Here is a 26,672-nt window from a genome sequence, read left to right as displayed (position 1 = left end):
AAAAGAGTGTTAATAGTACTGATGTGAATTCAGTTCGTCCCTGGGTCCGCCTTAAGCCAATCAAACAGACACAGTGGGAATCAATTAGAGGCTTGGTTTAATGCTCTGCAGAAGCAGGTAGACAATGGGGCTCACGCTCCACATTGAATACAAATTGGTTATAGGTGCATCTTACATTTATACAGACAATCTGAATGATGCTGACATAGTATACGTGGCAGTAAAATGGTGGACTAAGTATCTAGTACGCATGCGAATGATTCATTGTTCATCTGGTGATCACTCCTTATTTGGTTACATCCTGTTTTATTAATTGTCAGCAAAGAATGGTGAGAACCAAGTTTCTTTAGATACAATTTAGTGGAGAGAGATAACCATGTGAGGCCGTGTCCTTGAGCTGGGCTGCGGTTACTTTAAGTTAGAATTAGGTTTTCTAAGCAAACTTGGAGATGCTTTGGTATTCTATGTAAAATGGAGTTACTTTGGTTTACTCAAACACATCAGTACTGTACAGTGAACATGGGTTATTAAAGAAGTTCATGTTATTTCAGGGTATATCCCCCAAATATGGAATTTATCTTTGTCTCGTGTGTTCATTTGGTTCCATTTATATATCTCCTCATACAGACATTTTGAGGTGTTTTTTTTCAAAATTGTAAAGTAGAGGAATTTTTTACAATGTGGTCCAATGTTAAAGAACTGTATGCATTCTGAAGTGCTATATCCTTAGAAGAAGGTCCCCCTCCCTTTTGGGGGTGTACTGTTGTGTGTAGATATATCATTTCAGTTATGAAGAATTTGGGAGGGGTTATGTATGTATGTATGTATGTCTTTCTTTCTTTCTTTCTTTCTTTCTTTCTTTCTTTCTTTCTTTCTTTCTTTCTTTCTTTCTTTCTTTCTTTCATTCTCTCATTCATTTGATATTATGAATTTTGCAGTGTGCATCTGAGCCCGCTTGAGTGAGCTAGCTGGAGCTTCGGGAGTGAATAAGAATCCAAAGACAACCACAGGGCTCTGTGGTCGCCAGGAGTCGACACCGACTTGACGGCACGCTTTATAGACGCCTGCCCAATGCTGGATCACAGACTGAAAGTAGAACTTTCAGTTTTGTACGGAAGGCAAGAATTCTACACTTCCAGGACTGCATCCACACTGCTGCGTATGCTCTTAGAGAACAATCTGGAAACAATATGTGAACATGGTTCTTCCCTGGGTCCGCCTCTTAGTCAATCAAACAGACACAGTGGGAATCATTTAGAGGCTTTATTGCTACTGCAGTTTAGCAATAGGTAATCAACAGGCTAACGCTCTCAACTGATTACAGTTTGGTTACAGGTGCATCTTACATTTATACAGACAATCTAATGATGCTGACACCCTAGACATAGTATACGTGACAATAAAATGGAGGTCTAAGTATCTAGTACACATGTGAATGATTCATTGTTCATCTGGTGATTACTCCTTATTTGGTTATATCCTGTTTTCTGGCAGTGGGAAGCTTAGCTGTCTTAGCAAGTTTCATAGATACATTTTAGCTGGAGAGAGACAATGAAGCCAATCATGAGAGGCAGTGATGTCGCTGGGCTGGGGTTACTTTAAGTTAAGATGAGGTTTTCTAAGTAAAATGGAGTTTCATTGGTTTTCTAAACACATCACAGTGACCACTGTAATATTGTCTGCTTTAGAATCAAATAGGCATGAAGTCAGATGGAATTTGTTCATCTCTCTCTTTAAAAAATTTTTGGAACAATAGGAGCATACAAAACCGAAAGCCATATTTCTTAGAGAAATCAGGAACTGCAGAGAGTTAATTCAAGGATTTATTTCACAAACGGTAAGGAGACAAGACTCCGACACAAAACAATTTCAACAGATTTAACAAGAAAAAGCACGAAGTGGTGCTAACAAATGAAACATATTGTGGGCTGAAGAGGTGAGCTCTATCCAGAGGAAAGGATCCTCTTTCTCTTTCTAGGGGGCAACAGCATGAGCAGCTGGTGGTTTGGTTTAACAGTGTGGGAAATGGGGCAGGCATGAGGGTTTTTGGAACCCTACAGTCCCCACCTGGGGAAGTAGGAGAGAACCCACTTTCACTTGAGGCTGCTCATTCCGTGGGAATGTGAAGGACAAGAAACCATGAACTCCTGGCCTTGCAAAGGGCTGCAAATGCTCTCCCTATATCCGTGTTTTCAGTACTAGCCAAAAGAAAGCCTCCCTGGATTTCGGGGAGTGAAATACCCTCCAAGAATCCCAGATGAGAGATGTTTGTCTGGCTCTTCGCAAAGGACCTAAGCAAAATACAAAAGAAAGAAATATTCTTATCAACGAAGATGCAGAACTCTAGCTTTAACCTCTATACCTCAACCCAATCTGTACTAATGTTAAAACAACGTCATTTAAAAAGTTATCAACACCAGAATATAACAAGTAAAATGCTAAGGTCTACCGATTTTAAAAATGAAGTTATATAAGCTTGCGATCATATGGAAGGGGGGAAGCTGTAATATACTGTGAGTACGCTGAATTCTTTTCATTCATTGCAAACATAAAATAGACTAAACAAACATGAGAAGTTGAAGAAAGTGAATTGGGAAGCCCTGAGATAATGAAAAGAGCTTATAATAGAGAGAACTACAGCCACGGCTTTTCTCCCCGCTGTTTAAAAGGTGCTGCGATCAAGAATGGAATCCAGGAATGTCGGAGCCTTCCTTGGACCCTTCAAGGGTTGGCCGAAGGAGGAAGTGAAATGACAGTCCCTTTTACAACGGGGTTAATTGCTCCACCCCCTCTTTTCAAGGGCTGCTTCTGACAGAGCTATGATTTGTCAGGCATCTTGTCAATCTACAGCAGGCCCGCACAGCCCACATGTAGAAATATTCTGCAGCAACTGCATCCCTGGCCAAAAATGGTCCTCCGTCCAACCACCAAAAGCCCAGGAGTCCCTTCCTGCCCCCTGCCGGCAGCAATCAGGGAAAGAAGAGCACCCATCATTGCCCGTGAAGGAGAAGACCAGCTTTCCCTCTCAGGGCGGCAGGAGGAAGGGTGAAGCAGGGCTTCTCAGAGTTCTCCCCACCAGGCCGTCTCCAGTGACAGGGGAGTCCTGCTGCTTAGGAGGACACCCAGCGAGAGACAAGACTTGCCTCTCAGTGGCACCAGGGGTAGCCATACTGAAGGGAAATGTTCATTTCCTCCTCCCGCTCCACGAAATATTGCTTCCGGCCAGCTAATGTCCACTGAGCCGCCTCCTCCCTCGCTCTTTGGGCCCACCGCCGCATGAGCTCCCGGACGGGCCACTGCTCTTCAGTAATGGGCCACGAGACTTCCAGGTTGGTTGGGGGCGTCCTCCAAGGGATGAACATGGCCCCATTAAATTCCTGGTCTGTTGAGACTGTTGTGCTCTGGGGACCAGGTGGAAGGACCTGCTGCTCTGTGGAGGCTTGGTGGGCAGGGAGGAAGTGTCGGTGGGTTGGTGTGGGACCCCAAGACTGTGGCTGTGGTTGATGGGCCGGCTGGGGATGGCCAAATGTCCTCCCAGCAAGACTGTGCATTCGCAAGGTATTCGCCTGTGCAAGGGAGGAGGGCCGGAGCGTGAAGCGATGGGATCCCGGCGGCCTCCACACTGGCATTGATCATGGGTGGGCCAGGGAGCTAGGGGGGAGGTTGGCCATCGGCATGGCTGCTGGCCTGGCCATGGAGCTGGGCGGTGCCTTCCCCGCTGGTCTGCATGGCAGGGCTGCCAAAGGCCTTGGTGGAGGCTCGGCTATGCTTCCCGATGGTGGCCTTCCCATGGACATTGATGCTGTTTTTTGGGCACGCTCTGCCCAGGATGTCTCTCTGCAGTCTTGGATTTTGCTGGGGCCCCCAGGGCATGGAACACCTGTACAGAGTCCTGCATCATTCTGTCCAGGCTGCTCCTCGGAGTCGGGGGCACAGCCGGCCCTTCCGCCTGGGCGGATCCACTGGACTCTGCCCCCACTTTCTTCCTCTTTGTGTCCCCAGCTTCAGCTTCAGGTGGTAGCAGCTGTGCTTTCCCCCTTCCTGGGAGGACCTGAGGCATTTTCAACAGCTTCTGGCCTAGCATGATTCCTGATGGTTTCCTTGGCTGATGGGGTTGGATGGCTAGCTCCAGATGGCAAGTGGGGATCTTCTGCGCGGTTCTCCCTTCCTTGTGGTCCAGGGGTGCTTCGGCCATCTCTCCTGATCTCTCCTCCCCCTCAGCCTTTGGGCTTCCCCGTGGCACCTTGGGTGCTGGCATGCTATCTGCCCCTGCTGCCCTTGCCCTCTTTCCATTGCTCTCCGCAGGGAGTTTGCTGCCCACCTCCTCCCCATATGAGCAGGCCTTTGTCTTTTTGATGGTCTTGAGTTGTTTGGACCCCAAGCTGATAGGGGGCAAAAAGTCAAAGAGTTGCAGCCTTGGCTTGGCACATGGGTGTCTTTGTCTCCTGGGGCTACCACGTGAGAAGCCGTTCCCTTGGAGAGCACTTTCGCAAAAGAGATGTCTTTGGTTTGCTCTGGTGGAGGAGGTGGGAAGAGGAATTCCGGAAGCAACTGCTGTTTGGGAACAAGGAGCTTCTTCCGATTTGGAGGGCCCTTAGGGCACAGCTGAATCTCCCCAGTGGGCGGGGCTGTTCCTCCCTTGGCCGTTCCTCGACCGTGCAGCTGGGGAGGAGATGGTGGGTGGCGCTCCTGGGTCCCTGCTAGAAAGGAAGAAGAGAAGTCAGTAGTTTGGGAAAAGACGGAGCAAGTCTGTAACTTCCAGGCAAGTTCTAATAATGAAAACATTTCGATGGAGAAGAGTTGCAAAGGAATGGGGTCCCAAAGTCCGGATCTGGGCTCCTTCTTTGTGGGCAGCTTTTCCCCATCCCAAGGCACAGATGCTGAGGGAGTGGCATTCCCCCCAACCCACATCAGACCTCCACTCTTCAACTCTCTTAGCACAAGGTTCTCGAAGGGCTGGTGGTGCCAGTCACCGGATTGTTCTTCCCCCACAATGGTGCACACCCACCTCTATGTGGTCCCAACTCTGGGATCTTCATTCTTGGGGCAGCACTGGTGCTGAAGCCTTCTGCTTTCTGAGTTGCAGGCTCCTTGATTTGGATGGCCAGTGGCTGCTCAGTGGCAGGAATCAAGACTGAAAGAGAAGGACGGAGGATGAACAGGGGATAGGTCAGGATCTGATCCAGAGCCAGCCCTGCCGTGTGGTAAGGGGAGGTGGTGGATTTCCCCTGAGGGAGGGCGAGGGAAGGTGGCAGGGCTGACTCCTTAGGGGGTTCAAGCAGTCACGGATTGGAGATGAGGGGTGAGGACAGCAGGAATTCTCATCCGAAGACAGCTTTCAAACATTGCACATCAGGGCAGACATTGAGTCATCCAGTGATCAGCTCTTGCACATTTCCCAAAACTCTGGGCTATGTTTCAGAATGCATGCTCTATTCCTATGGCCAGGCCTGGAAAGGTGTTTCCCCCTGTGTGGAGTGAGAGCAAATTGCGTACTCTAGAAATGCAGCCCCATGGCTACAGGGATGATGGGCAGTGGTGCGAGAGCTGCCTATGGGGAGAATTGTTGGCCCTCTTGGCAAAGAGCCGAGGAGTGCTTCTTGATCTTCTTCCTCCCTGGAGAAGATCAGGGCTCCGAAGAATATATTTTGAAGACCATGGCCTCAGGAGAAGGATTGCGCCAGACCCATGGGAAGGACACAGGGAGCCCTAGGCGGGAGGACGCCCCTTTCCCAACATCAGCACAAACCTCTGGACGCACGTCGAATGTCCGTTGGCTTGCTGCTCCTGGGCTGATCCAGTGGGGCTCGGTGGAACCCCCCAGCAGCAGCGGTGGTGCTGCTGCCTTCTGATTGCAGCCGGTGGGCCAGCAGAACCAGATTCCTCTTACACGCTGGGTCAGCCCTGGCTGGCTGGGCCAGAGATGTTCTTTCAGCAGGAGGAATGGGGGCAAGCTGGGCCAGAGATGATGTTTCAGCAGGAGGGATGGGGGCAAGTGTAGACAGGAGCCCCCCTCACCCTATGCAATAGTGCTGGGAGCTTTTCTGGCCCTGGAGGTGGCAGCTGTAGCAGCTGCGGGCTTGGCATGTCATGCACATATTGATGCCTAAACACTTGGGCCATGGGGCCCGCAGTGGGGAGGCTCGGGGCTAGCGGCCCAAAGAAGGGTCCGGGGAGATGGTAGGGGGATGCCACCGGCGAGCCAGGGGTCACTGGTGCTCCCGCTGTGGTTTCCGCAGATCTCCCTCTGCTGGGTGGCTGTGGTCCCTGCTGTCCCTCCCTTCGATGGACTGAAGGGAGAGGTCAGAGACAGAGGACCACATGGAGGTGGAGCCAATGGTCGCCGTTGGTCTGTCAAGGAAGCTGCTGGGCGAACCTCCCCCTTCCCCATCCCAGCTCGCAGTCGTAAAAGCTGAGCCACTAGAAGGCCTCTTTTCTGTCGACTCATCTGTAAGAAAAAGGGGGCACCCTGATTTCCATAATCATTTGGGATTGACGTTGTCAGGCTTGACCTATTAGTCGGTATTGACCATGTAAGTCGAGTGCATCCCTCTCCTCAGAGCAGGGTGGCTGCCCTACAACCACCTAGCCATTGGTCTTGTGGGGCTTCCTGCTGTTCTCCTCTCCCCCAGAACCCCATTGCTTCTGATTGCACTGACTGCTTCCCATCCCCTGAGAATCACTTTCCCATCCAATCTTGCCTCCTCATCCCATCAAGAGAATAGACCCTCCCACCGGCTGTGGCCAGCCAAGACGGAGGATGTCTGTCCAGCTGCCATGGACTACTGGCACTACTACCATTACTACAAATATTGATATATGGCTTCTCACCCAGTTTCCCAAAGCGGTTTACATAGAGAAATAAAAATAAATGCAATGGCTCTCTGTCCCCAAAGGGCAGTCCCAGTCTAAAAAGAAACATAAGATAGACCCCAGCAACAGCCACTGGAGGGATGCTGTACTGGGGTTGGATAGGGCCAATTGCTCTCCCCCACTCAATAAAAAGGAACTCTACTTTTTAAAATGTGCCTCTTTGCTCCGTGAGCAGGGCACTCCCCTCCTCTTTCTTGCTTCATTCTTACCTGGAATCGTCAAGGGCCCCTTACAAAGTGGCCCAGTCAAGAGATAGTTCCCTGTCCCAAGGAAATTACAGTCTCAATGTTGCCAGTAGGGGTGACCATGCACAACAGGAAGGCAAGGGGGAGGCAAAGGTCACTGAGAGGGACAGTGCATAGAGGCTAGGCCCTTAGAGGTAAGAATGGACTAAATAAAAATGCTTAGGAAAGGAATGGCCTCTTTGGACAGAAGGTAGAACAAGCTGGAAACGGAAGGTGTGTTAGAAAGTAAGAGAGAGGAAAGCAAGGAAACTGTGTCCCAAATAGGACCCCATCGGAGATACAGGGGACAAAATGAATCACCACTGAGTCCTCCTGGATGGCACCATTTCCTACCTGCCATGATGACAGTCAAGGTCCTAACAACACAACTGGACAACAAGAAGAAGACCAGGCAATCTCTCCAGTGAGAGGAGCCTGGTGTCCGTACTCCTTAACCGCTGGAGAGTCAGGGAGTGGGCAACTGATGCGCTATGATGCGTAATTGTTTTTTGGGGTCCCTATGGCAACCTGCAGCTGGTGGGGTAGGAGCCAGAAGAATGTCAGAAGCGGAATGTGATGATGCAGGTTGATGTCATGGAGGAAAGCGGAGGAGCATACCAGGGACCACCACGAAGAGCTGTGATGGAGTGAAGGAAAGCTCAACTCCCCCAGCCTCGTACCTCAATGGCCATGGCTGTGAATGGGGTCATGGTGGACAGCTCGTTGAAAGTGTCGACTCAATGTGTGGCAGCTGTGAGAAAGGCCAATTCCATGCTAGGGATCATTAGGAAGGGAATTGAAAATAAAACGGCTAATATTATAATGCCCTTATACAAAACTATGGTGCGACCACACTTGGAGTACTGCGTACAATTCTGGTCACCACATCTAAAAAAAGACATTGTAGAACTGGAAAAGGTGCAGAAGAGGGCAACCAAGATGATCAGGGGCCTAAAGCACCTTTCTTATGAGGCAAGACTACAACATTTGGGGCTTTTTAGTTTAGAAAAAAGACGACTGCGGGGAGACATGATAGAGGTCTATAAAATCATGCATGGTGTGGAGAAAGTGGAGAGAGAGAAATTCTCTCCCTCTTACATAACACTAGCACCAGGGGTCACCCCATGAAATTGATTGCCGGTAAATCTAGGACCAACAAATGGAAGTACTTTTTCACACAACGCATAATCCACTTGTGGAATTCTCTGCCACAAGATGTGGTGACAGCCAACAACCTGGATGGCTTGAAGAGGGGTTTGGATAACTTCATGGAGGAGAGGTCTATCAACAGCTACTAGTCGGGGGGCTGTGGGCCACCCCCAGTTTCAGAGGCAGGATGCCTCTGAGTACCAGTTGCAGGGGAGTAACAGCAGGAGAGAGGGCAGGCCCTCAGCTCCTGCCTGTAGGCTCCCAGTGGCATCTGGTGGACCACTGTGCGAAACACGATGCTGTACTAGATGGGCCTTCTTGGGCCTGATCCAGCAGGGCTCTAATGTTCTTATGTGCTGCCCTGAGCATGAGGTTCTGCAGCAGAAGCTTTTTTCCTGTACTTATGACACAGTGCAGAGAATGTTTCGGGCAGATGGGATCCAGACCCCCATATGCTGGAGATGTATATGACTGTGTTCCCAACTACCCCAGCAATAAGATCATCAAGTTTGATCTTATTGCTGACACAACTGTGATTAGTCTGATTACTGCTGGAGAAGGGGAGTCGGCCTACAGGAAGGAAGTGGAGTGGCTGACAGAGTGGTGTGGGGAGAATACCTTATTCCTCAATTTAAAAAAAAACAAAGGAGATCATTGTGGATTTTAGGAAATGTAAAACGGATATTCAGCCACTCATTACTGAAGCGATTTGTGTGGAACGGGTCTTGGTGTTCAGATTTCTGGGAATAGAGTTGAGAGATGATCTGACATGGGGAGCAAACACCAAAGATCTGGTGAAGAGAGCACAGCAGAGACTATACTTCTTGAGAATTCTCAGGAGGAATAATCTTTCAAATAATCTACTGTTGATGTTCTACCGCTGTACCGTAGAGAGTGTATTAACCTATGGAATCTGTGTGTGGTTTGGGAGTTGCACAGTTAGGGAAAGAGCATTGCTGTCCAAGGTTGTTAAGACTGTGGAGAGAATAATTGGGTGTACTCTTCCCACTTTAGATCAAATTTATGCCACCAGGAGTTTTAACAAAGCAGTAGAGATAGTGCAGGATCCCACGCACCCTGGAAATGATCTCTTTCAGCTTCTGCCTTCGAGAAGGAGGTATGGGGTCATAAAGGCCAGGACCAGCCGCTTGAGAAATAGCTTCTATCCAAAAGCGGTTTTAGCTTTGAATGCAGCAAAATACAGTTTCTGATGGGGTTTTTTGTTTTTCAGTTCTCAGAGTTCTTTAGTGTTTCTTTTAGAGTTTTAGTGTAATGGTATATGGGGGGGGGGTATATTGGGATATATTCAGCTATTCTTTGTTAGGTCCTGTAGAGGTTGTTGTAGATTCTTTCAATCTCGTTGTTCTGTACAGGACAATGACAATAAAGATTTATCGTATTGTATCGTATGTTAGAGGTAGGGACACTTCTGCAAATGGCTTGGGTCTGCCGTGTTGTTATGTCAAGTTATGTCAGAAATTCCAAAGATTGTTCATAGTACTGTACAGCGACCACTGGTTATTAAGGAGGTTCGTGTTCGTGTATTAAGGAGGTTATATCCCCCAAATATAGACTTCATCTTTGTCTGAAGAATTACGGATCTTTTGAGCATGAAGAATTGCCAAAAGTATTGTTAGACCACATTAGAAGAATAAATTTACTCTTGCTTTGCAAACGTGCGTTACAGATGTTTGTTCCTTAGCATTGTTTGGATAAGGTTGTTATGTTCATTTTCATTTATATACCTGCTCATATAAACATTTCGTGGCAGTTTTTTGCAAAGTTGTAAAGTAGAGGAATTAATTGCAATGTGGTGCAATGTTCAAGAATTCTGTGGATTCTCAGTAGCCCCGAACGGAGCGTCCCCATGATCGAAGCTGCCAATCATGTCAGTGGCCTCCTCCTTCAGCTGCAACCACACACAATAACTGGAAATGAAATGTTGCGTGATGTAACCCACCAGCCTTAGGAAAAGACCCCCCTCAAGAAGCGAGGCAGTGTAACTTCTTGAGTGTTCATCTTCATTGTTAATTGCACTGTTAATTGTTCATTTGTCCCACATTGTTAACTCATCTTCTCCTGATGGGATTTTCTGCTAGTTGACATCACATGACCCATTAGACTGAGAAGAATCCAAGAAAATGAAAAGTGATCAATCTATAACCTTTTTACTTATAACATCATTATCATTCATTCGGTCATAATCCCCGAATGTATTGTAGTGCATTGTTTTGAAACTGCATATCACCAAAGATCATCTCTCCATTTCCGATGGAAATCAAAAGAAACATGGGAGGCCCCTCAGCTTGTGCCTGCACCCATGGCTGATTTGATTTTAACCAAATTGATTTTAATCACGATTTAAATAGCTTCACAGGACGTCTGAATTTTAAGGATTCAAATCACAATTTAAATTACTAGTCATGAAGATTCCATTTAATCAACAATTTCTATAAGAGTACATTCTTGTTATATTTAGAGATAGATGTAGGTTTCATTTTTAGAAGCTAGGTACACACTTCTCATAATGCTGTTCCATTCGGGCAACCAGGCCTTGCATTTCTTTGTTTGTGTATTACATTTATATCCCGCTCTTCCTCCAAGGAGCCCAGAGCGGTGTACTACGTACTTAAGTTTCTTGTCACAACAACCCTGTGAAGTAGGTTAGGCTGCACAGATCTTCTCTGTTCTGGGCTCTCAACTTTGCAACCTCCACTATCTCCCTGGGCCCCCTTTTATACCCTACTGACCCTAAATCTCTTCTGGCTAATTGGTGAAAATGTCCCCTCGGGCCCCAATCCTTTTGCATCTCTGGAGGGAATTTCCCTCCTGTTCTAGCTGAGTTGGGGTCTCCAGCATGGCAGGGATTCAGGAAGGGCACATCCATTGGACAGCTCAGAGGGCAAAAGGTTCAGGACCTTGGCTAGCGCCAAACATGAACCCAGAAGGGCTGGATGTTGCAGCATAAGGGGAGGCTTCTGAGTGCTGCCCAGGTAGAGTGGATTGGCCCCTCCCCTCCCCTGGGAATGGCCCAGTTGCTTAAAGGGACCTTACTCAGTTTCCTCAGGTCTAGTTCTGGTGGGGCTGGGGATCTCTAATAGGGCTGACTAATCTTCTGGGGAATCCCCCGAGTCAAAGGGTGGAGGGAGGGCTACATCCTTGGGTCATGGTGGGGGCTTATGGCTCTGGTGGTCCTGCTGTGGGAGTCCTGGTCGCCGGAGGTCTGGGCTGTAGGGACCTCCCACCCTGCCTCATCATCCTCTGACCTATCCACCTCTTCCCCCAATGGGGGAGAGCCCCAGATGCAGGTCATGACATTTTCTCACTGATGGCCTCCTCCTTGGAGTGAGTGACAGGTGAGCACACAGACAATCACCTCTCTGACTTGGCCTGCCCTCCTGATCTAACCGTGACTCTCCTGAGTTACTCTGAAGGGAACTCTGACCGATATCAATGATGGATTAGCCACCAATCCCAACTGAATTCTCCACACCCTCCTGAGCGGTCTAAGCGCTGTCTGTGTGCATTGTGGTATTTTTGACACATCTGGCCCTTGTAAGAACTGGTGATTTTTCATTGCTTTGCCATGCCCTTTGGGCCTTCTCTGAAAGGAAAGTGGATGACACATTTTCCGAAGAAACTAAGTAAAATTGCAGAGGGAGGGGGCCAGCTGAGTCCGTGGGGCAGACACTGGAGGCACTGGGTTTGGGCTCTGATCCCCAGAAACACAACTTGTTTCATATAGTGACCACCATAATATTGTCTACTTTAGAATCATAGACATGAAGTCAGATTAATAATTTGAAAAAATCAAATGGAACTTGTTAATCTCTCTCTCAAAAAAAGTTGGAACAATAAGAACATACAATAGCAATAGCAATAACATTTATATACCGCTCTATAGCTGGAGGCTCTCTAAGCGGTTTACAATGATTTAGCATATTGCCCCCCAACATTCTGGGTACTCATTTTACCGACCTCGGAAGGATGGAAGGCTGAGTCAACCTTGAGCCCCTGGTCAGGATCAAACTTGTAACCTTCTGGTTACAGGGCAGCAGTTTTACCACTGCGCCACCAGGGGCTCTCACAATAAAAACCTAAAGTCATATTTCTTAGAGAAATCAGGAACTGAAGAGAATTAATTCAATGATTTATTTTAAAAACAATAAGGAGACTAGTCTCCCACACAAAACTCATTCAAAACGATTTCAGAAGAAAAAGCACAAACTGGTGCTAACACCATAAACGTCTTGATATATATTAAACATCTTGCTCGCTCAAAGAAACTAAACAATATAACTAAACATCTTGCTCTCTCTAAGAATCCCAGCTGAGAGGGGAGTGTCTGGCTCCTCACAAAACGACCTGAGCAAAATACAAAAGAAAAATATTATTAACGTGTATGCAGAACTCTAGACCTAACCTATATACCGGAACCCCCGACCTAATCTATATCAGTTTTAAAATATCACTGTAAAAGTTATGAACACCAGAATATAACAAGTAAAATGCTAAGATCTACTGATATTAAAAATTAAGTTATAAAAGCTTGCTAGGTATCTGGAGGGCGGTGCTTGTGGTGATGTAATATTATGTGCATAACCTGAACTCTTTTCATTCATTTGTAATATAAAATAGTCCAAAGAAATATGGGAGAATGAAGAGAGTTACATCCAAATGTTTCAGAAGCCCTAAGATAAAAACTGCTTACAATAGAATTAATTACAGTCACCGTTTTTCTTCCTGCAGTTTAAAAGATGCTATGATTAAGATTGGAATCCAGGGATGTTGGTCCTTCCTTGGGCCATTCAAGGGCAGGCTGAAGGAGGAAGTGAAAGGCTCCAAGTCTCTCTTATGGGCGGCTGCCATGATAGGTGTTTCTGGTTCCCTTCTACAGAGGATACACTCGGAAAAGGTTTCCTCAGGACAGCATGAATAGGTTCTGAATAGGTTCTGTTCACCTTTGTTTTCACTTTCTGTGCCCCTCTTCTCCCCATCCTGTGCATTGATACCCAGACTCCGACTCCTCCTTGCTCAGATCTACTCCATCCCCCCAAATCCTGTATTCATTCATTGACCTTCTTTGTCTTTGCCCTTTTTTTCTCCCAAGGAGAAAATTTGGAGTATTTCTGAGAGGGTGTCTCTGCATCCCTAACTGGAGTGTGCAGCCACCCTGAAGGTTTTGCCGTGCAAAGAAATTCACATGCCACCCAGGAGCATAGGGAGGCTGGCAGCAGCCCGTGTGCAGCTGCCGTCGTAGCACCCTAGCCCCGCCCCCTGCATCTGACATCAGACTCAGGGCCCCGGCTAGCCACGCTCTCATGTCTGATGTCAGACACGATGGTGTGGTCTCCCTCCCAAGCGGGTCCGCGTGGCACTGTTTGGGAGGGAGATCAGCCCGTGCTGTGTTGGGCAGCGTGGGCCAGAGTGACCCACCCTGCCTTAAAGGCAGGGAGAGCTATTCCGGCCGTGCTGCCAGTGCAGCATGGGCTGATCTCTCCCCTAAATAAGGCTGAGGGAGATTGATCGGCCCCGCTGCATTGGCAGTGAGACCAGGAGCGGCTCTCCCTGCCTTTAAGGCAGGGAGAGTCACTCCAACCGTGCTGCCAATGCAGCGCAGGCCAATTTTGGCTCCAAATGGGGGGGGGGGTGTCTGGGGCCACACTTGCGGCCCCTGATTGGTGGTGGCACAGGTTCTTTGAACCTGTTCGCCCAACGGTGGCTCCGCCCCTGACGCCACCCCTTGGGATGCCTACGAGAGGAAGGCCAGCAGGGAGGGGCTGCTCTTTCGCAATCCTCCCAAACCCTGCGGATTGGGGTCTCTTCCCCAGGCATTCTCATTCTGCCCTTTAGTGCATTTCAGGTGCCAGATCACCTGGCTAGTACCAACAAAAAACAGCAGTTGCTACAGACAGTTCTTAAGACCAGATGTGGTCTCTAGGAGTTGCTAGAAAACTTGCTGAGGGGTGAGGAGATTGGGATTTGGGAACCTCATGGAGGTCACTGTGGGTCACATTTTCTCAGTCTGACCTATGTCACATTCTCCCTCTCTCACAACACTAGAACCAGGGGTCATCCCCTGTCACTGATTGCCAGGAAATGAGGACACCAAAAGGAAGGGCATTTTTACACAGCACATAATTAATCAATGGAATTCTCTGCCACAGGGTATAGAGATGGACAACAGCTTGGATGGCTTTAAAAGGGACTTAGACAAATTCATGGAGGACAGGTCTATCAATGGCTTCTTGTCTGGTGGCTATAGGCCACCTCCAGCCTCAAAGGCAAGATGCCTCTAAATACCAGTTGCAGGGGTGCAACAGCAGGAGAGAGGGCATGCCCTCACCTCTTGTCTGTAGGCTTCTCAGAGGTACCTGGTGGGCCACAGGTTGCTGGACTGGATGGGCCTTGGGTCTGATCCAGCAGGTCTATTCTTCTGTTCTTCTAATAATCACTGTTTTGGAGCCTTCATTAAAATGAAGGCCAAAATAAACTTTTGGCCTTCATTAAAAATCAGAGCCTTCCATTCTGGGGCACCTCTCATTGGCTGCCCCATTTCCTGGCGAGCAGCAGGATATTTTCCAGTTCTTCTCATAAGAACATTATGAAATTCTCAGACACTAATTTGACTAACCACAAGATGGCAGCTTTAGCAAAGAGGTGAAGGCAGCATCCTGAGTTTGGGAAGATCTGATTATTAGGATGGTTTTGCTCCTCAGCAGCTTTCTGGAATTGCTTTAAAAAGCTGGGGAAGTGGTGCTTTCGAAGAGGGCATTGAACCCTTTCCTTCCATACCATTTCAGCACCACCACCATGCACACATACACACAGCACATGAACGAGACATTCATGTTCACTTGTTATTCCATGCTATTCCATGTGGGCTAGGAGGGAGGGACAGGTACAGATGCAATCCCAATTTGCAAGCCCAATTTACTAATCCAACAAAGCTAAAGGATTTACACTCGAAAAGAGAGTGGCACCATGCCCCATCACCATGCAGCATGCCCCAACACCATGCCACCATGCCCCATCACCATGCCCCATCTCTAAGCCTGCAGAGCTGTCCCATGAGGCTCCTAATCAGCAAAGCAAATGCTATGGGGAGAGCCTAATTAGGGACCTTTAAGTATTTAACACATGAATTAGGGACCTTTAAATGATAAATATATCTGAAAATTAGCATGTTTGAGATTGTGAGGAAATAGCAGAATTCCTGTAGCTCTCATGCAATTTGGCTGGAAATCAATGAAGTTTCAGTCAGAAGACTAGCTGGGTTTCGAAAATGAATGGAAAATGAAAAGGAATACAACTGAACTGAATATGAATTTTAGGAAAATGAAGATCTATTTTTAAAATAATCTTGCACTTGTCTCTTACGTTGCAGCAAACCTACATTTGAAAATACATGCAGCAAGAATCTGCGGCCATTGCTTCTGCCTCCCTAAATGGTAAATATATGATATATATATTTCCAGTCTAAGAAGTATGCTTAAAAGGCATAATATGCAATTTCCCCTTTGTTACATAGAAGACAGGCACTGTGGGGACAGAACCTTGGACACTTGAAGAGCTGGGTTCACATCCACAGGAGTCCCCACAAGGAAAAGGGGGCAATTGCCCCCTTGGATTCAGCAGCCTAAAAAGTAGAGCTTGATATTCTATATATATAGTTTATGGGCAGTTTTGTGTTGCAAACTTTGCTCACTGCCCCCAGGAGTATCCCTGAAGAACCCTGAAGTTCAGTGGGTGGTTGTGGGCCAGCCGCTATCTCTCATGGAGTTCTTGGAGCATGCAGATTGTGGTAAGGCATTGGCATGGCCCAGCCGATCACAGCCGCTACACATAACAGTGACTCAGAGTTGGACATGGAGCAGGCAGGACCAGCACCAGCCCAGCCCTGGATCATGACACCAGACTGGAACCTGAGAGAGCCCCGGGGGTGTGGGGGTGTGGGGGGTGGCGTCTCCAAGGAAGCCCTCTCAGGGGCTGGGGTCCCTGGGTCAGCAGCCCTGGAATCTGAGCTCTCCACAGAGCCGGCCTCACCCACATCATTATGCAACCTGGTGTCTGCATGACAGCCTCCAAAACAAGTTTGGCAGGAGGAGGGCCAGCCTCCAGAGAGCTGCCCCTTTAAGGCTTCTCCTCCCCAGGCAGGGAGGTGGAGCCTAGTAGGAGTAAGCAAGACTCTGAGGTACTTAAGGGCTCAGTCTGCCTCTGGGCAGCAGGGCTGCCCCTAGGGAGCTCTGGGGCCCCAGTACAACATGATCATGTGGAGATGTGGGGCCCTGTTGGTGAGGGATGGATAGGAACATAGGAAGCTGCCATGTACCGTGTCAGACCCTTGGTCCATCTAGCTCAGTATTGTCTCCACAGACCAGCAGCGGCTTCTCCAAGGTTACAGGCAGGAGTCTCTCTCAGCCCTATCTTGGAGATGCTGCCAGGGAGGGAACCTGGAACCTAGATGCGCTTCCCAGAGTGGCTCCATCCCCTAAGTGGGGGAATATCTGACAGTGCTCACAATTCTTGTCTCCCATTCATATGCAACCAGGGCAGACCCTGCTTAGCTAAGGGGACACGTCATGCTTGCGACCACCAGACCAGCTTTCCACTGGCTTCTTGGCCCGGGTTGTGCCCTCTGCCTGAACTGAGCCCCCTGGACTGAGACAGCTGCACCCACCCTCTCCACTCCTCCTCCTCCCCTTCTTCCTCTTCTTCCTCCTTGGGCTGGGGCGTGCCCAGTGGGGTGATGGGCTGAGCTGGCCATGGAGCCATCACTGCTGTTGCCACTGCTGCTGCTGGGCTGCTTCATCTCCCCCCGCCCCCAGGCTGTTCCCCTCCCTGGTGCAAAGCCAGGGATGGCACGCAGGGCTCAGGAAATTGCCCTGATTCTTTTGTGACACTACTGACCAGTGTCAAGTCAACTTGTTTCCTTGGGAGCAAGTTGCTGCTTGGCATGGCATGGCATGCCCCCTTGGCACCTTGCTCTTAGCTCCCGGGAGAAGGGTGGAATAGAAATGTAATAAATAGACGGGGGGTCGTTAAAAGAAAGGTAGTCCTGTGCAGTGCTAATGCTGACACAGTTGCTTTGGGATGGTGATACTCCTAAATGGTGCATGGCCCATGATCCTTTGCTGTAGATTGTGACTGCAAGAATTGTCCCAGCATCCTCAGGCTCAGATTGGAGGAGATCTTGGAATACACCTCTAGGCTCACACTGTTCAGCAGCAGCAGCAGCTGCTGGTGAAGTTTCTTGAGCTGGCCCTGTTCCCTCGGGGAGCCTTTGCTCCAAGAACTAAAGAGAGCTTTAGTACCCGGAAAAACTATCTCAGGAAACAGATGCTGAGTGGAAGCATTGGCCTCCCCTACAGTGATTTAGATTAATGGATCTTGCAGGGAATGGCTTTTTATTGCTCTTTGTACGCACCGGGGGAAGGGCATGCCTGGAATTTGAGCCAAGAAACAAACCCAGAGAGTGATCAAATGCAGTGTCCCCCATGAGATCCTGCACGCCCTGCAAGTCTGATCGTGTTGATATCGTGGGATGAATGTTCTCCACTGCGAAAGGCAAAGGGCAGTATCCACTGCACATTACTATATCTTCCAATATTCCACAGACCAAAACAGGACCTCGTCAGTGTTCCCTGTATCAGGGATTCCCAGATGTGGCTGACTACAGTTCCTAGCATTCCCAATTGCAGTGGCCAATAGTTAAGGCTGATGGGAGCTGTAGTCCAGCATAAGCTGGAGGACCAAGGTTTTGCCACCCTGATCTAGGTAATCAGTTTCCTCCAAAACTTCCTGGAGCTGGGGCACCACCATGTTGTTATGTCTTAGGCTCTGGGATCACCCTGACCAACAGGGATGGATCTGGTGAGGAAGCCTCCAGTGGAAACTCTCAGGGGAATCAAACTCTACCACCCCACCCCACCACCCCGCCATGGCTCAAAGATACACTCTTGCTTGGACCAGCTCCCTAGTGCCATCAGAGCCATTGTCTGTGAAATTGGACACTGGTCCTTTAAGCCTGCCAGATACTGCCAGAAAGGAGGGTGGAGCCAAGGCCAACTAACAGGCAGGCCTACTTAAGACCACAGTCAGCTACAGGCCTTTGCTGGAGCAGCATCCATTATGTTAGTGTGCATGTAGCCCTGCAATCTGCTGTCTCTGTTGTGAACCTGGATGCTCTCCAAGGTCCTGATTGTCTGCTCGTTTCCTTGTCTGGCTGGAGGCTGTACCCACTTGGCTGGACTCTGGCCCTGTGATGTGGCCGGTGCTGATCTGGAATGAGATACACATGCTCCAGGCCTTTGCTCAGGAATGGAAAGTTAGAGGCTGGCAAAGGTTATTCAGGCTGGCTGGGTCCAAATAAGCTTTTATCAGGTAGGCCCTAACCACCACCTCCTTCATTGGGCGTGGAGTTACACCTTTCCATCTCTCAAGGAGGCATTTGGACCCAAGATTTGGTCAAGAGCCAAGTGCACAGGTGATAGGTCCCAAACAGACCTATCTTGGCCCTGTACAGGTTGGGGTCTTACACAGCCCTGCTGCTTAGAGATCCTCTATCTCTAGTAGCAGGGATTGAAGCTGGTGCCTTCTGTGTGCTGTGTATGGGGTAGAGGTTAGAAGGGTCTCTGGTGTCCATTCTGCAAAATGGCAACCTAGCTCCGCAACCCCCTACAGCAGAATAATGTCATAAATAAGAAAGAGAACCATTTGTTATAGGGTGGCTAATGAAGCTGATGATTATTTATTATTAAATCAACAATTAGGCAGAGGTAAGGCTTAGCTATGCCTTTTCACTTGCTAGGTTCAATGTTCTAGCATCTGCTGTGCTGTGTTAATAGGCTGTACGTCTGGGATTCCTACTGAAGAACGCCGGAGTTCATGTGAGTCAGGGGAAGTGGAAAGTTTGATCCATTTATTCCTTGTTTACACAGTCAGACAGGTGTTATTGACTGGTTTGTTTTATCCAGACATCGAGTCCTTCCCAAGGACCTGGGATGGCTGAATTTTATCATCAATACTGTTGGTTATTATAGATATCGTCGCAAAATATAGGCTGTTCCCAGTAAAGCTGCTTTTTGATATTGTGATAATAAATTTATTAATTTATTATTATTATTATTATTATTATTATTAATTCAATTTCTATACCGCCCTTCCAAAAATGGCTCAGGGCGGTTTACAAAGAGAAATAAAACAAATAAGATGGCTCCCTGTCCCCAAAGGGCTCACATTCTAAAAAGAAACATAAGACACACACCAGCAACAATCACTGGAAGAACTGTGCTGGGGGTGGATAGGGCCAGTTACTCTCCCCCTGCTAAATAAAGAGAATCACCACGGTAAAAGGTGCCTCTTTGCCCAATTAGCAGGGGTAATATTGTTTTGGTTGTGATTTCTAACAGGGGTTTGTGTGATGTATGTATTTGGCTGTTGCTTGTGCTTTACCCTGGGAAGCCTTTGGGGTCCTATGCATTACAATAGGCTAATACTAGGCCCTATGTTCCAAGGAAAGAAAAAGACCCAGCTTTTAAAGTTTCTGCCCTCAAAGTATGTGGCAAGCTATTATTCTGAGTTGATGTTTTGTGTTTTTGAATGAATGTCCCATGAGTTTTTCCCCCCACCAGATTTTTTGTCCCACCTGATTTTTGAGTCAAATGTCTTTGTTATGGCTATGGCTAAAAATAAATAAATGCCCTGATTGTCTGAAATTGACAACCAAATGTCAATTGATATGAGATTTGCACTACTGAGAAATAACTGAACCTTCAGTGTCTCACTTGGTAAAGAGGACTGTTTGTGCTCTGAGAAAGAATAATTGGTTTTCCGATTCCTGCTTCAGAGAGGTCAATGACCAGCAGTAACTCCCTACCTTAAGGAAGGGTATCTGAGGCCATTCACTTCTTCAACTCAGGAAGGCTTAAAAAAAACACACACACCAGATTGAGCTGCAAAGCAAAGTTCTTCAAAAGCTACACCGTTTCTACCCAGGGACCTGAATTCAGGGGCTGACATCCTAAGGAAGTACTTGTGCTACCAACAAAAGTGCATTTTTGCAGGAAGACGGCATAGCTGCTGAAAAAAGAAAAAAAGACCCAGGGATTTGCACTCTTGTGCAAAAGTTCCATTTCAAGCAGACGTGGCATGCCACAAATGCAGCTGGAAGCATGCTTGCAGTAGTCCATCTCTAGTCTGGAACACCAACACCAGACCTGGAAGTTGCTAGCGCAGCCTTCTGCAAGTGCTTTGTGAGTCAGGATGTCAGCCATGAAAGCTTGTGCAAAAAAGAGAACGAATGCTTGGAGGGTGGTCGTGGTGGCAGGTTCTAGCCCCAACAGAACTCTCTCTCATGTGAACCTTCATCAATGTTCTTGTACATGTGGCAACCCTCTGCAGTCACTCAGTGAAAGTTACCGGGGACAGAGCTGGTCTTGTAGCAGACATGAACTGGCCCCTTTGCTAAGCAGGGTCTACCTTGGTTTGCATTTGTATGGGAGACTACCTGAACATAGTAAGAAATTATTGTTGTGGGCAGGACCGTAGCTCAGAGGGAGAGCATCTACTTGCATGCAGAAGGTCCCCATTTCAATCCCTGGCAGAATCTCCAGGTAGGGCTGGGAGAGATGCCTGCCTGAAACCTTGGAGAGCTGCTGCCAGTCTGTGTAGGCAGTACTGAGCCAGATAGGCCAAGGGTCTGACTCTGTATAAGAAAGGCTCTCTCAGGCCTCTCTTGGAGGTGCTGCCAGGGAGGGAACTTGGAACCTTCTGCATACTGGCATTCAGGTGTTCTCCCAGAACGGCCCCCTCCCTTAAGGAGAATAGCTTCCAGTGCTCACACATGGAGTCTCCCATTCAAATGCAAACCAGAGTGGACCCTGCTTAGCAAAGGGTACAAGTCATGCTTGCTCCCACCAGACCAGCTCTCCTCCCATAGTTGTTCCTTCTGACTCTAATATTCTATTCTGTGATTGTTGATTTGGAACAGATGAGAGAAAGTGGTTCTACCCAAAATGCATGGCTCATTGACAGGATTCACTGCCCCGAGATGTGACGGCAGCTATTCTTTTGGATGGTTTTAAAAGCAGCTTAGACAAATTCATGGAGAGCTATCTGTGCTATTAGCTATGATAGGTATATGGACCCTCCAGATTCAGGAGCAGTGCATCTGTAAACACTGATACTGGGGGGTGGGTCTGTAAATAACAGGAGAGGGCTGTGGCCTCCATGTCCCACCTGGGGGCTCTTGGGGACCACCTGGATGGCTACTATAGGAAGCAGAGTGGCTACTAGGGAAGCAGGTCTGGCCTTTATCCTGGTGGGACTCTTTTTACATCCCCATCCTTTCCACTTGGTTCCCTAGGGCAGGGATTCCCAACCTTGGGTCTCTAGATGTTGTTTCATTACAACTCCCATCATCCCCTTCCATTCTGACAGGGCATGATGGGAGTTGTAGTCCAGCAATATCATTTGAGTATTCTTTCTGGCTAAATTCAGACAAGTCTCTCGGAACATTTCCCCCTTGCAGGAGGGGGTACCTCCAGGAAAGGGTTATTGGAGGCCGTTCACCTCTTTAGCTCAGGCTACACTCACAAAACACAACAATAATAGGACTGGATCTCCTTTGGGCCCTCACTCCCAACACCAGGGACAATGGAAAAGCCTGCAGGAAGTCCCAAGATATTTAGAAATCACTAAACGAGGAAAACCTGATACTTTAGGACAAGTTAGCAATCAAGGGGTCAGTGATGGCCGGAAGAGATTACAGCTATTCTTGTTCCAGCATTTTACTTCTGGAGCTGATAACTGAAGTCCCCTTCTTAATGGAAGGCATGAAATTCCTGGTAATTCCAGACTAGCCTCCTTGATATCGTTAGGCTATCCTGACAGGACGTGGTTATGGCTCCCTGATGTCTGGTCACGAAGGCAGACATCTCCAGAAATGAGATTGGAAGTATGCTTCAGCCGTAGACCCCAAAAGGTTTATTTTTAAAATGTGCAGGGTAGAAATGGGCCACTGGAATTCACCCCCTCCACACTTACTTTCCTGTATGTTTGTTCTGGGCATTTTTGACTGCTATGGAGACAAGCAACAGGCAACCTACTCTGAACTGTCTCTTGGTCATAATTGGACCTTGGCTCCCCAGATGTGGTTGGACTACAACTCCCAACATCCCCAGCCACAATGGCTAGAGTGAACATAATTAGGGCTGGAATGTCTTCCTTTTGAGCAGCTAGGACTGTTTTTCTGAGGCTACACATGCATCATGGGTAACTGGACAGGGACTTGCAGCCCCAATCCAGAAGACGTTAATTGGACTGAAATGCCATTGAATTTGGAGGGATTTAAGTGATTTGTGACTGTAACGTGCACCACTGACTTCAACCAGATGCCTCATAGTCTACAAGCAGGGCATGGAGAAGGCACCAACCCTCTCCAGGTTGCTCCCCAGCAACTGGTATTCTGAGATAGGCTGCTCTGACTATAGAGGTTCTATTTATTTATCTTGACAAATAGCCATAGAGAGACCTCTCCTTCTTCATGAATTTTTCTCTTCCTCTGAACTGCAGCCCCATTCCCAAACAGCCTTGCAGGAACATAGAAAGCTGTCTTATATCGAATCAGACCATTGGTCCATCTAACTCAGTATTGTCTACACCAGGCCTGCAAAACTTTGGCCCTCCAACAGATTTTGGACCACAACTCCCAGCATCTCCTCCAATTAGAGATAGTGCCAGGGATAACGGGAGTATCTCCTCTCTGGAGATACTGCCAAGGATTGAACCTGGCACCTTCTGCCTGCAGAGCAGGACAAACAATACAGCAGACTGATCTCGCATGCAGGCACCCATCCAAATGCAAACCAAGGCAAATCCTGCTTGGCAGAGAGGGAGAGTTCGTGCTGGTTATCGCAGGACTGGCTCTCCTGTGTTAAATTCCCGGTTCTGAGGATGCAAAAAGAGGCACCTTTTAAAAGTGGTGGTTCTCTTTATTGAGCAGGGGGAGAGCCACTGGCCCTATCCATCCCCAGCACAGCATCCCTCGAATGACTGTTGCTGGCGTTTATCTTATGTTTCGTTTTTAGATTGAGAGCCCTTTGGGGACAGGGAGCCATCTTATTTATTTATTTATGTCAACCGCTTTGGGAACTTCTGTCAAAAAGCAATATATAAATATTCATTGTATTTGTATTTTCCTCTACTCTGTGTAGGTTTTAAATGTCATGGAATGTGACTCTAGGTATGTGTGTGCAGAGACGAAGATAATGCCTGGGTGTGTGTTATAGTGGTGCATGCTACACGCAGGAATTAAACTCCCATACCGCTGGGCAATTCTGGATTTTCCTTTTTAAAAGCCCTGCCCCAGAACCTGTCCACAAAGGTACCCTTTATTTTCAGGATACCGTCTCCAAAATGTTAAGTCATGTGGATTTTTCTTCAGGCATGTTCAGGTCCAAATCCCATGAAGGCAAGATGTCGGTTGTGCAAGGGTTAAGCAGACAGTGTCCACACTAGAGGCTGATCAGAAGTGAGGAAGAGGGTCACATCCTGCCAGAGAATAACAGAGCCATGGAGTATAGAAGCAGCCAGAGGACAGGAGCAGCCACTGCTGTGATCTTCAGCTCTCTCTAGCTGCAGCTTCTGGGCTTCTTGGAGGATGAAGTTAAGGATCCTGGGCATCTTGGTCGCTCTCATCAGTTGGTCATTCACGTGCCACTTGGACCCCTCCTCTTCCAAAGGCTCAGGAATTGTATTCAGAATCACAAAGCCTGCTGCGCTAGTGTGTAAGTTGCTGCTTTTGGTGCTTTTTAGCGGGGGCTCTCAAACATGGGTCCCCAGATGTGGTTGGACTGTCTGATTGACTGATTGACATCAAGTCAGTGTCAACTCTTAGCGACCACATTGATAGATTTTTCTCCAGGATGATCTGTCTTCAACTTGGCCTTTTAGGTCTCATGGATTATTCGTTGCTGTCATAATCAAGTCCATCCACCTTGCTGCTGGTCGTCCTCTTCTTCTCTTTCCTTCAGCTTTTCCCAGCATTATGGACTTCTCAGGGGACGCATAATGTGTCCAAAATATGATAGTTTGAGCCTGGTCATTTGTGCCTCGAGTGAAAATTCTGGGTTGATTTGTTCCGTGATCCATTTGTTTGTTTTCCTGGCTAAGCTTAAATAAACAGAACCTCCATGGTCAGAGGCAGTCTAGCCCTGAATGTTGCTGGGAGCAACATCTGGAGAGGGTTGTTGCCACCTTCATGCCATGCTTGTGGAAACTCAAGCCATGTGGCGTGGTCAACTATGCTAGGGATTGTCAGCCCTGAATCCCCAAATGCAGTTGGACTACAGCTCCCATCATCCCTCACCACAGCTCGTTGACTCTGGGTGATGAGAGTTGTAGTCCAACTTCATCTGGGGTTAGGAGGAACCCCTGGCACAAGCTATGGCTTTGCCTTGTGTCTGACCCAATCCCTGCTTACCAAAAGAAAGCCGGGGAAACTTTTGCAGAATAGAGACGGGTTCCTGACTGGTGTGTCTTTGTGCTCAGTGAATGAACAAACCGCTCAGGTCATTCAAACGGCATTTCACCAGGCGACCTACCCAGATATTAAAGGAGAGAAGTACGTGCGCTTCCTCGGCGGTGTTACCTATGGATTGACGAAGTAAGTGTGGTTTTCAAAGCCTGTTTCTTAGATCGCCACCCCCAAACAGAAATTGCATATGGGACCCCCTGCAAGAGAGAGTGTGTTGCCACCTCTTGATGAGGGAGGGAGGGAACAAGCAGGCTGATACTACTGGGTGTATTGATATGCCGCTTTTCAACAAAAGTGCTCAAAGCGGTTTATTTCATTCATTCATTCATTCATTGCATTTATATCTCACCTCATACCTATGTCTCATGGTGGTTTACAAAATAAACAATAAGTGAGAATTAAAACATTAAAGCCATTAAAAAATTTAAAACAACCATTAAACAGTAACAACAATAAAAACTAACTTTTACATATGATGGTTTGCTATGTAAATCAATGTCTAAATAGAAAAATAAACAGACAAGATGGTCCCCTGTTCCCAAAGGGCTCCCCGTCTAAAATGTGAGCTCTTTGCCTCGCATTTTAAAATGTACGATAGACAACAGCAATAACCACTGGCAAAATGCTGTGCTGAGGCTGGATAGAGCCAGTTGCTAACATTAAAAAGGTGCCTCTCTGCTCAGTTAGCAAAGGGTTGTCGTCCCATTTGGCATTTGTGCAGCATTTCCAAGTGCTGGAAGCAGGGGCGTAACGAGGTTCCCAGCGGCCAGTGGGGGGACAGAGTTCAGCTGGTGGCCTCTATTGCACGTACAAAGCGTAACTGGAATCCACTTGGTGGTGACTGTTGTTGGAAATTCTCTGTGGTGAGAGAATCCCTTTCTCATTATAGCAGAGTGCACAGAGGCACAACACAGCGGATTTAGTTAGGCATGCATGTATGCTGAGAGTAAAGTAACTTGGAGCCAATTCATAGTTCCAAATCAATATATAAGGCATTCATTAAGGAACTCCATTCTAGATAGGAAAGTGAGGAGTTAGGATCTCTAATCTACCTATCTAGCTGGATGCAGATGGATTCTGCATCCTCTCTGCACATATGGTGCAGGGAGAGGAGCTTGCCATGTTGCAAGGTAGAAGGGCAGGCGGGGAAGAGGAGAGAGAGGAAGAGGAAGTTGATCCCTAAGAGTAGCAATCTACATATCCAAAGGGATAGTGTCAGAGCAGTGGAGAAGGGGTGACCAATGTCTTGACCCTCTAGCCCTCTGACTTACTAGTCTGTCCTCCACTGTCTGAGACAAAGAGACAGTGCAAAGTCCTTAACTTCCAACAACTGTATCACTTCTTCATGTTGTGCTGCATAGCCCACAGTTGTGTGAGGGTTTACTAGTGGTTGATGTTTCCATATACCGAGTCAGACCCTCAGTCCATATAGCTCAGTGTTGCCTGCACTGACTGCCAGCTGCTCTCCAGGGGCGTAACTATAATAGGGCAAGGGGAGACAGTTGTCTGGGGGCCCACTGCCTTGGGGGGCCCCCCAGAGGCAAGTCACATGACTGACTCCCCCAGCCACACACTCGCCCGGCCTTCATTCAGTTGTATTCATTCAGTGTTAAGACCTGGAGCTACCAGAAGAGCATGTCTTTCTCTATCCCCATTAAATGACTGGCATCGTCCACAACTTACAAAACCTTAAAAAAAATAATTTAGGATGATGTTCTATTGTGGTACATAGGTCTCTCTCTCTATATATACCTGTAGATATATATCTATATCTATACATTTTACTCTGCTTTTTGTTACCACTATTCAGCCTCATTTAAGAGTTCTTTACTTCATGAGCTGAGCTTTAGTGAGTGGGGGGGCATTTTAAAATCTTGTCTCTGGGCCCC

The 26,672-nt window shown here is 47.8% G+C and overlaps 1 protein-coding gene across 4 annotated transcripts in view; it reads left to right on the top strand.

Moving 5' to 3' along the window:
- CETP (cholesteryl ester transfer protein) overlaps positions 1–26,672 on the top strand; it is a 46,582-nt gene that overhangs the window by 4,540 nt on the left and 15,370 nt on the right. The window contains exons 2-5 of one of the 4 annotated variants that reach the window (XM_053270677.1): positions 15,634–15,697; positions 19,057–19,135; positions 23,692–24,034; positions 24,798–24,912. In XM_053270677.1, coding sequence (XP_053126652.1) covers positions 23,908–24,034; positions 24,798–24,912 — 242 coding nt within the window. In that variant the 5' untranslated portion in view covers positions 15,634–15,697; positions 19,057–19,135; positions 23,692–23,907. Of the gene's footprint in view, positions 1–15,633; positions 15,698–18,361; positions 18,630–19,056; positions 19,136–23,691; positions 24,035–24,797; positions 24,913–26,672 lie in introns of those variants that run through there. The other 3 variants (XM_053270676.1, XM_053270678.1, XM_053270679.1) reach the window with 3 other exon arrangements.

This window comes from Hemicordylus capensis, chromosome 9 (genome assembly GCF_027244095.1).
Source record: "Hemicordylus capensis ecotype Gifberg chromosome 9, rHemCap1.1.pri, whole genome shotgun sequence".
NCBI classification, from domain to species: domain Eukaryota; kingdom Metazoa; phylum Chordata; class Lepidosauria; order Squamata; family Cordylidae; genus Hemicordylus; species Hemicordylus capensis.
This window is presented reverse-complemented; position numbering and strand designations above follow the sequence as displayed.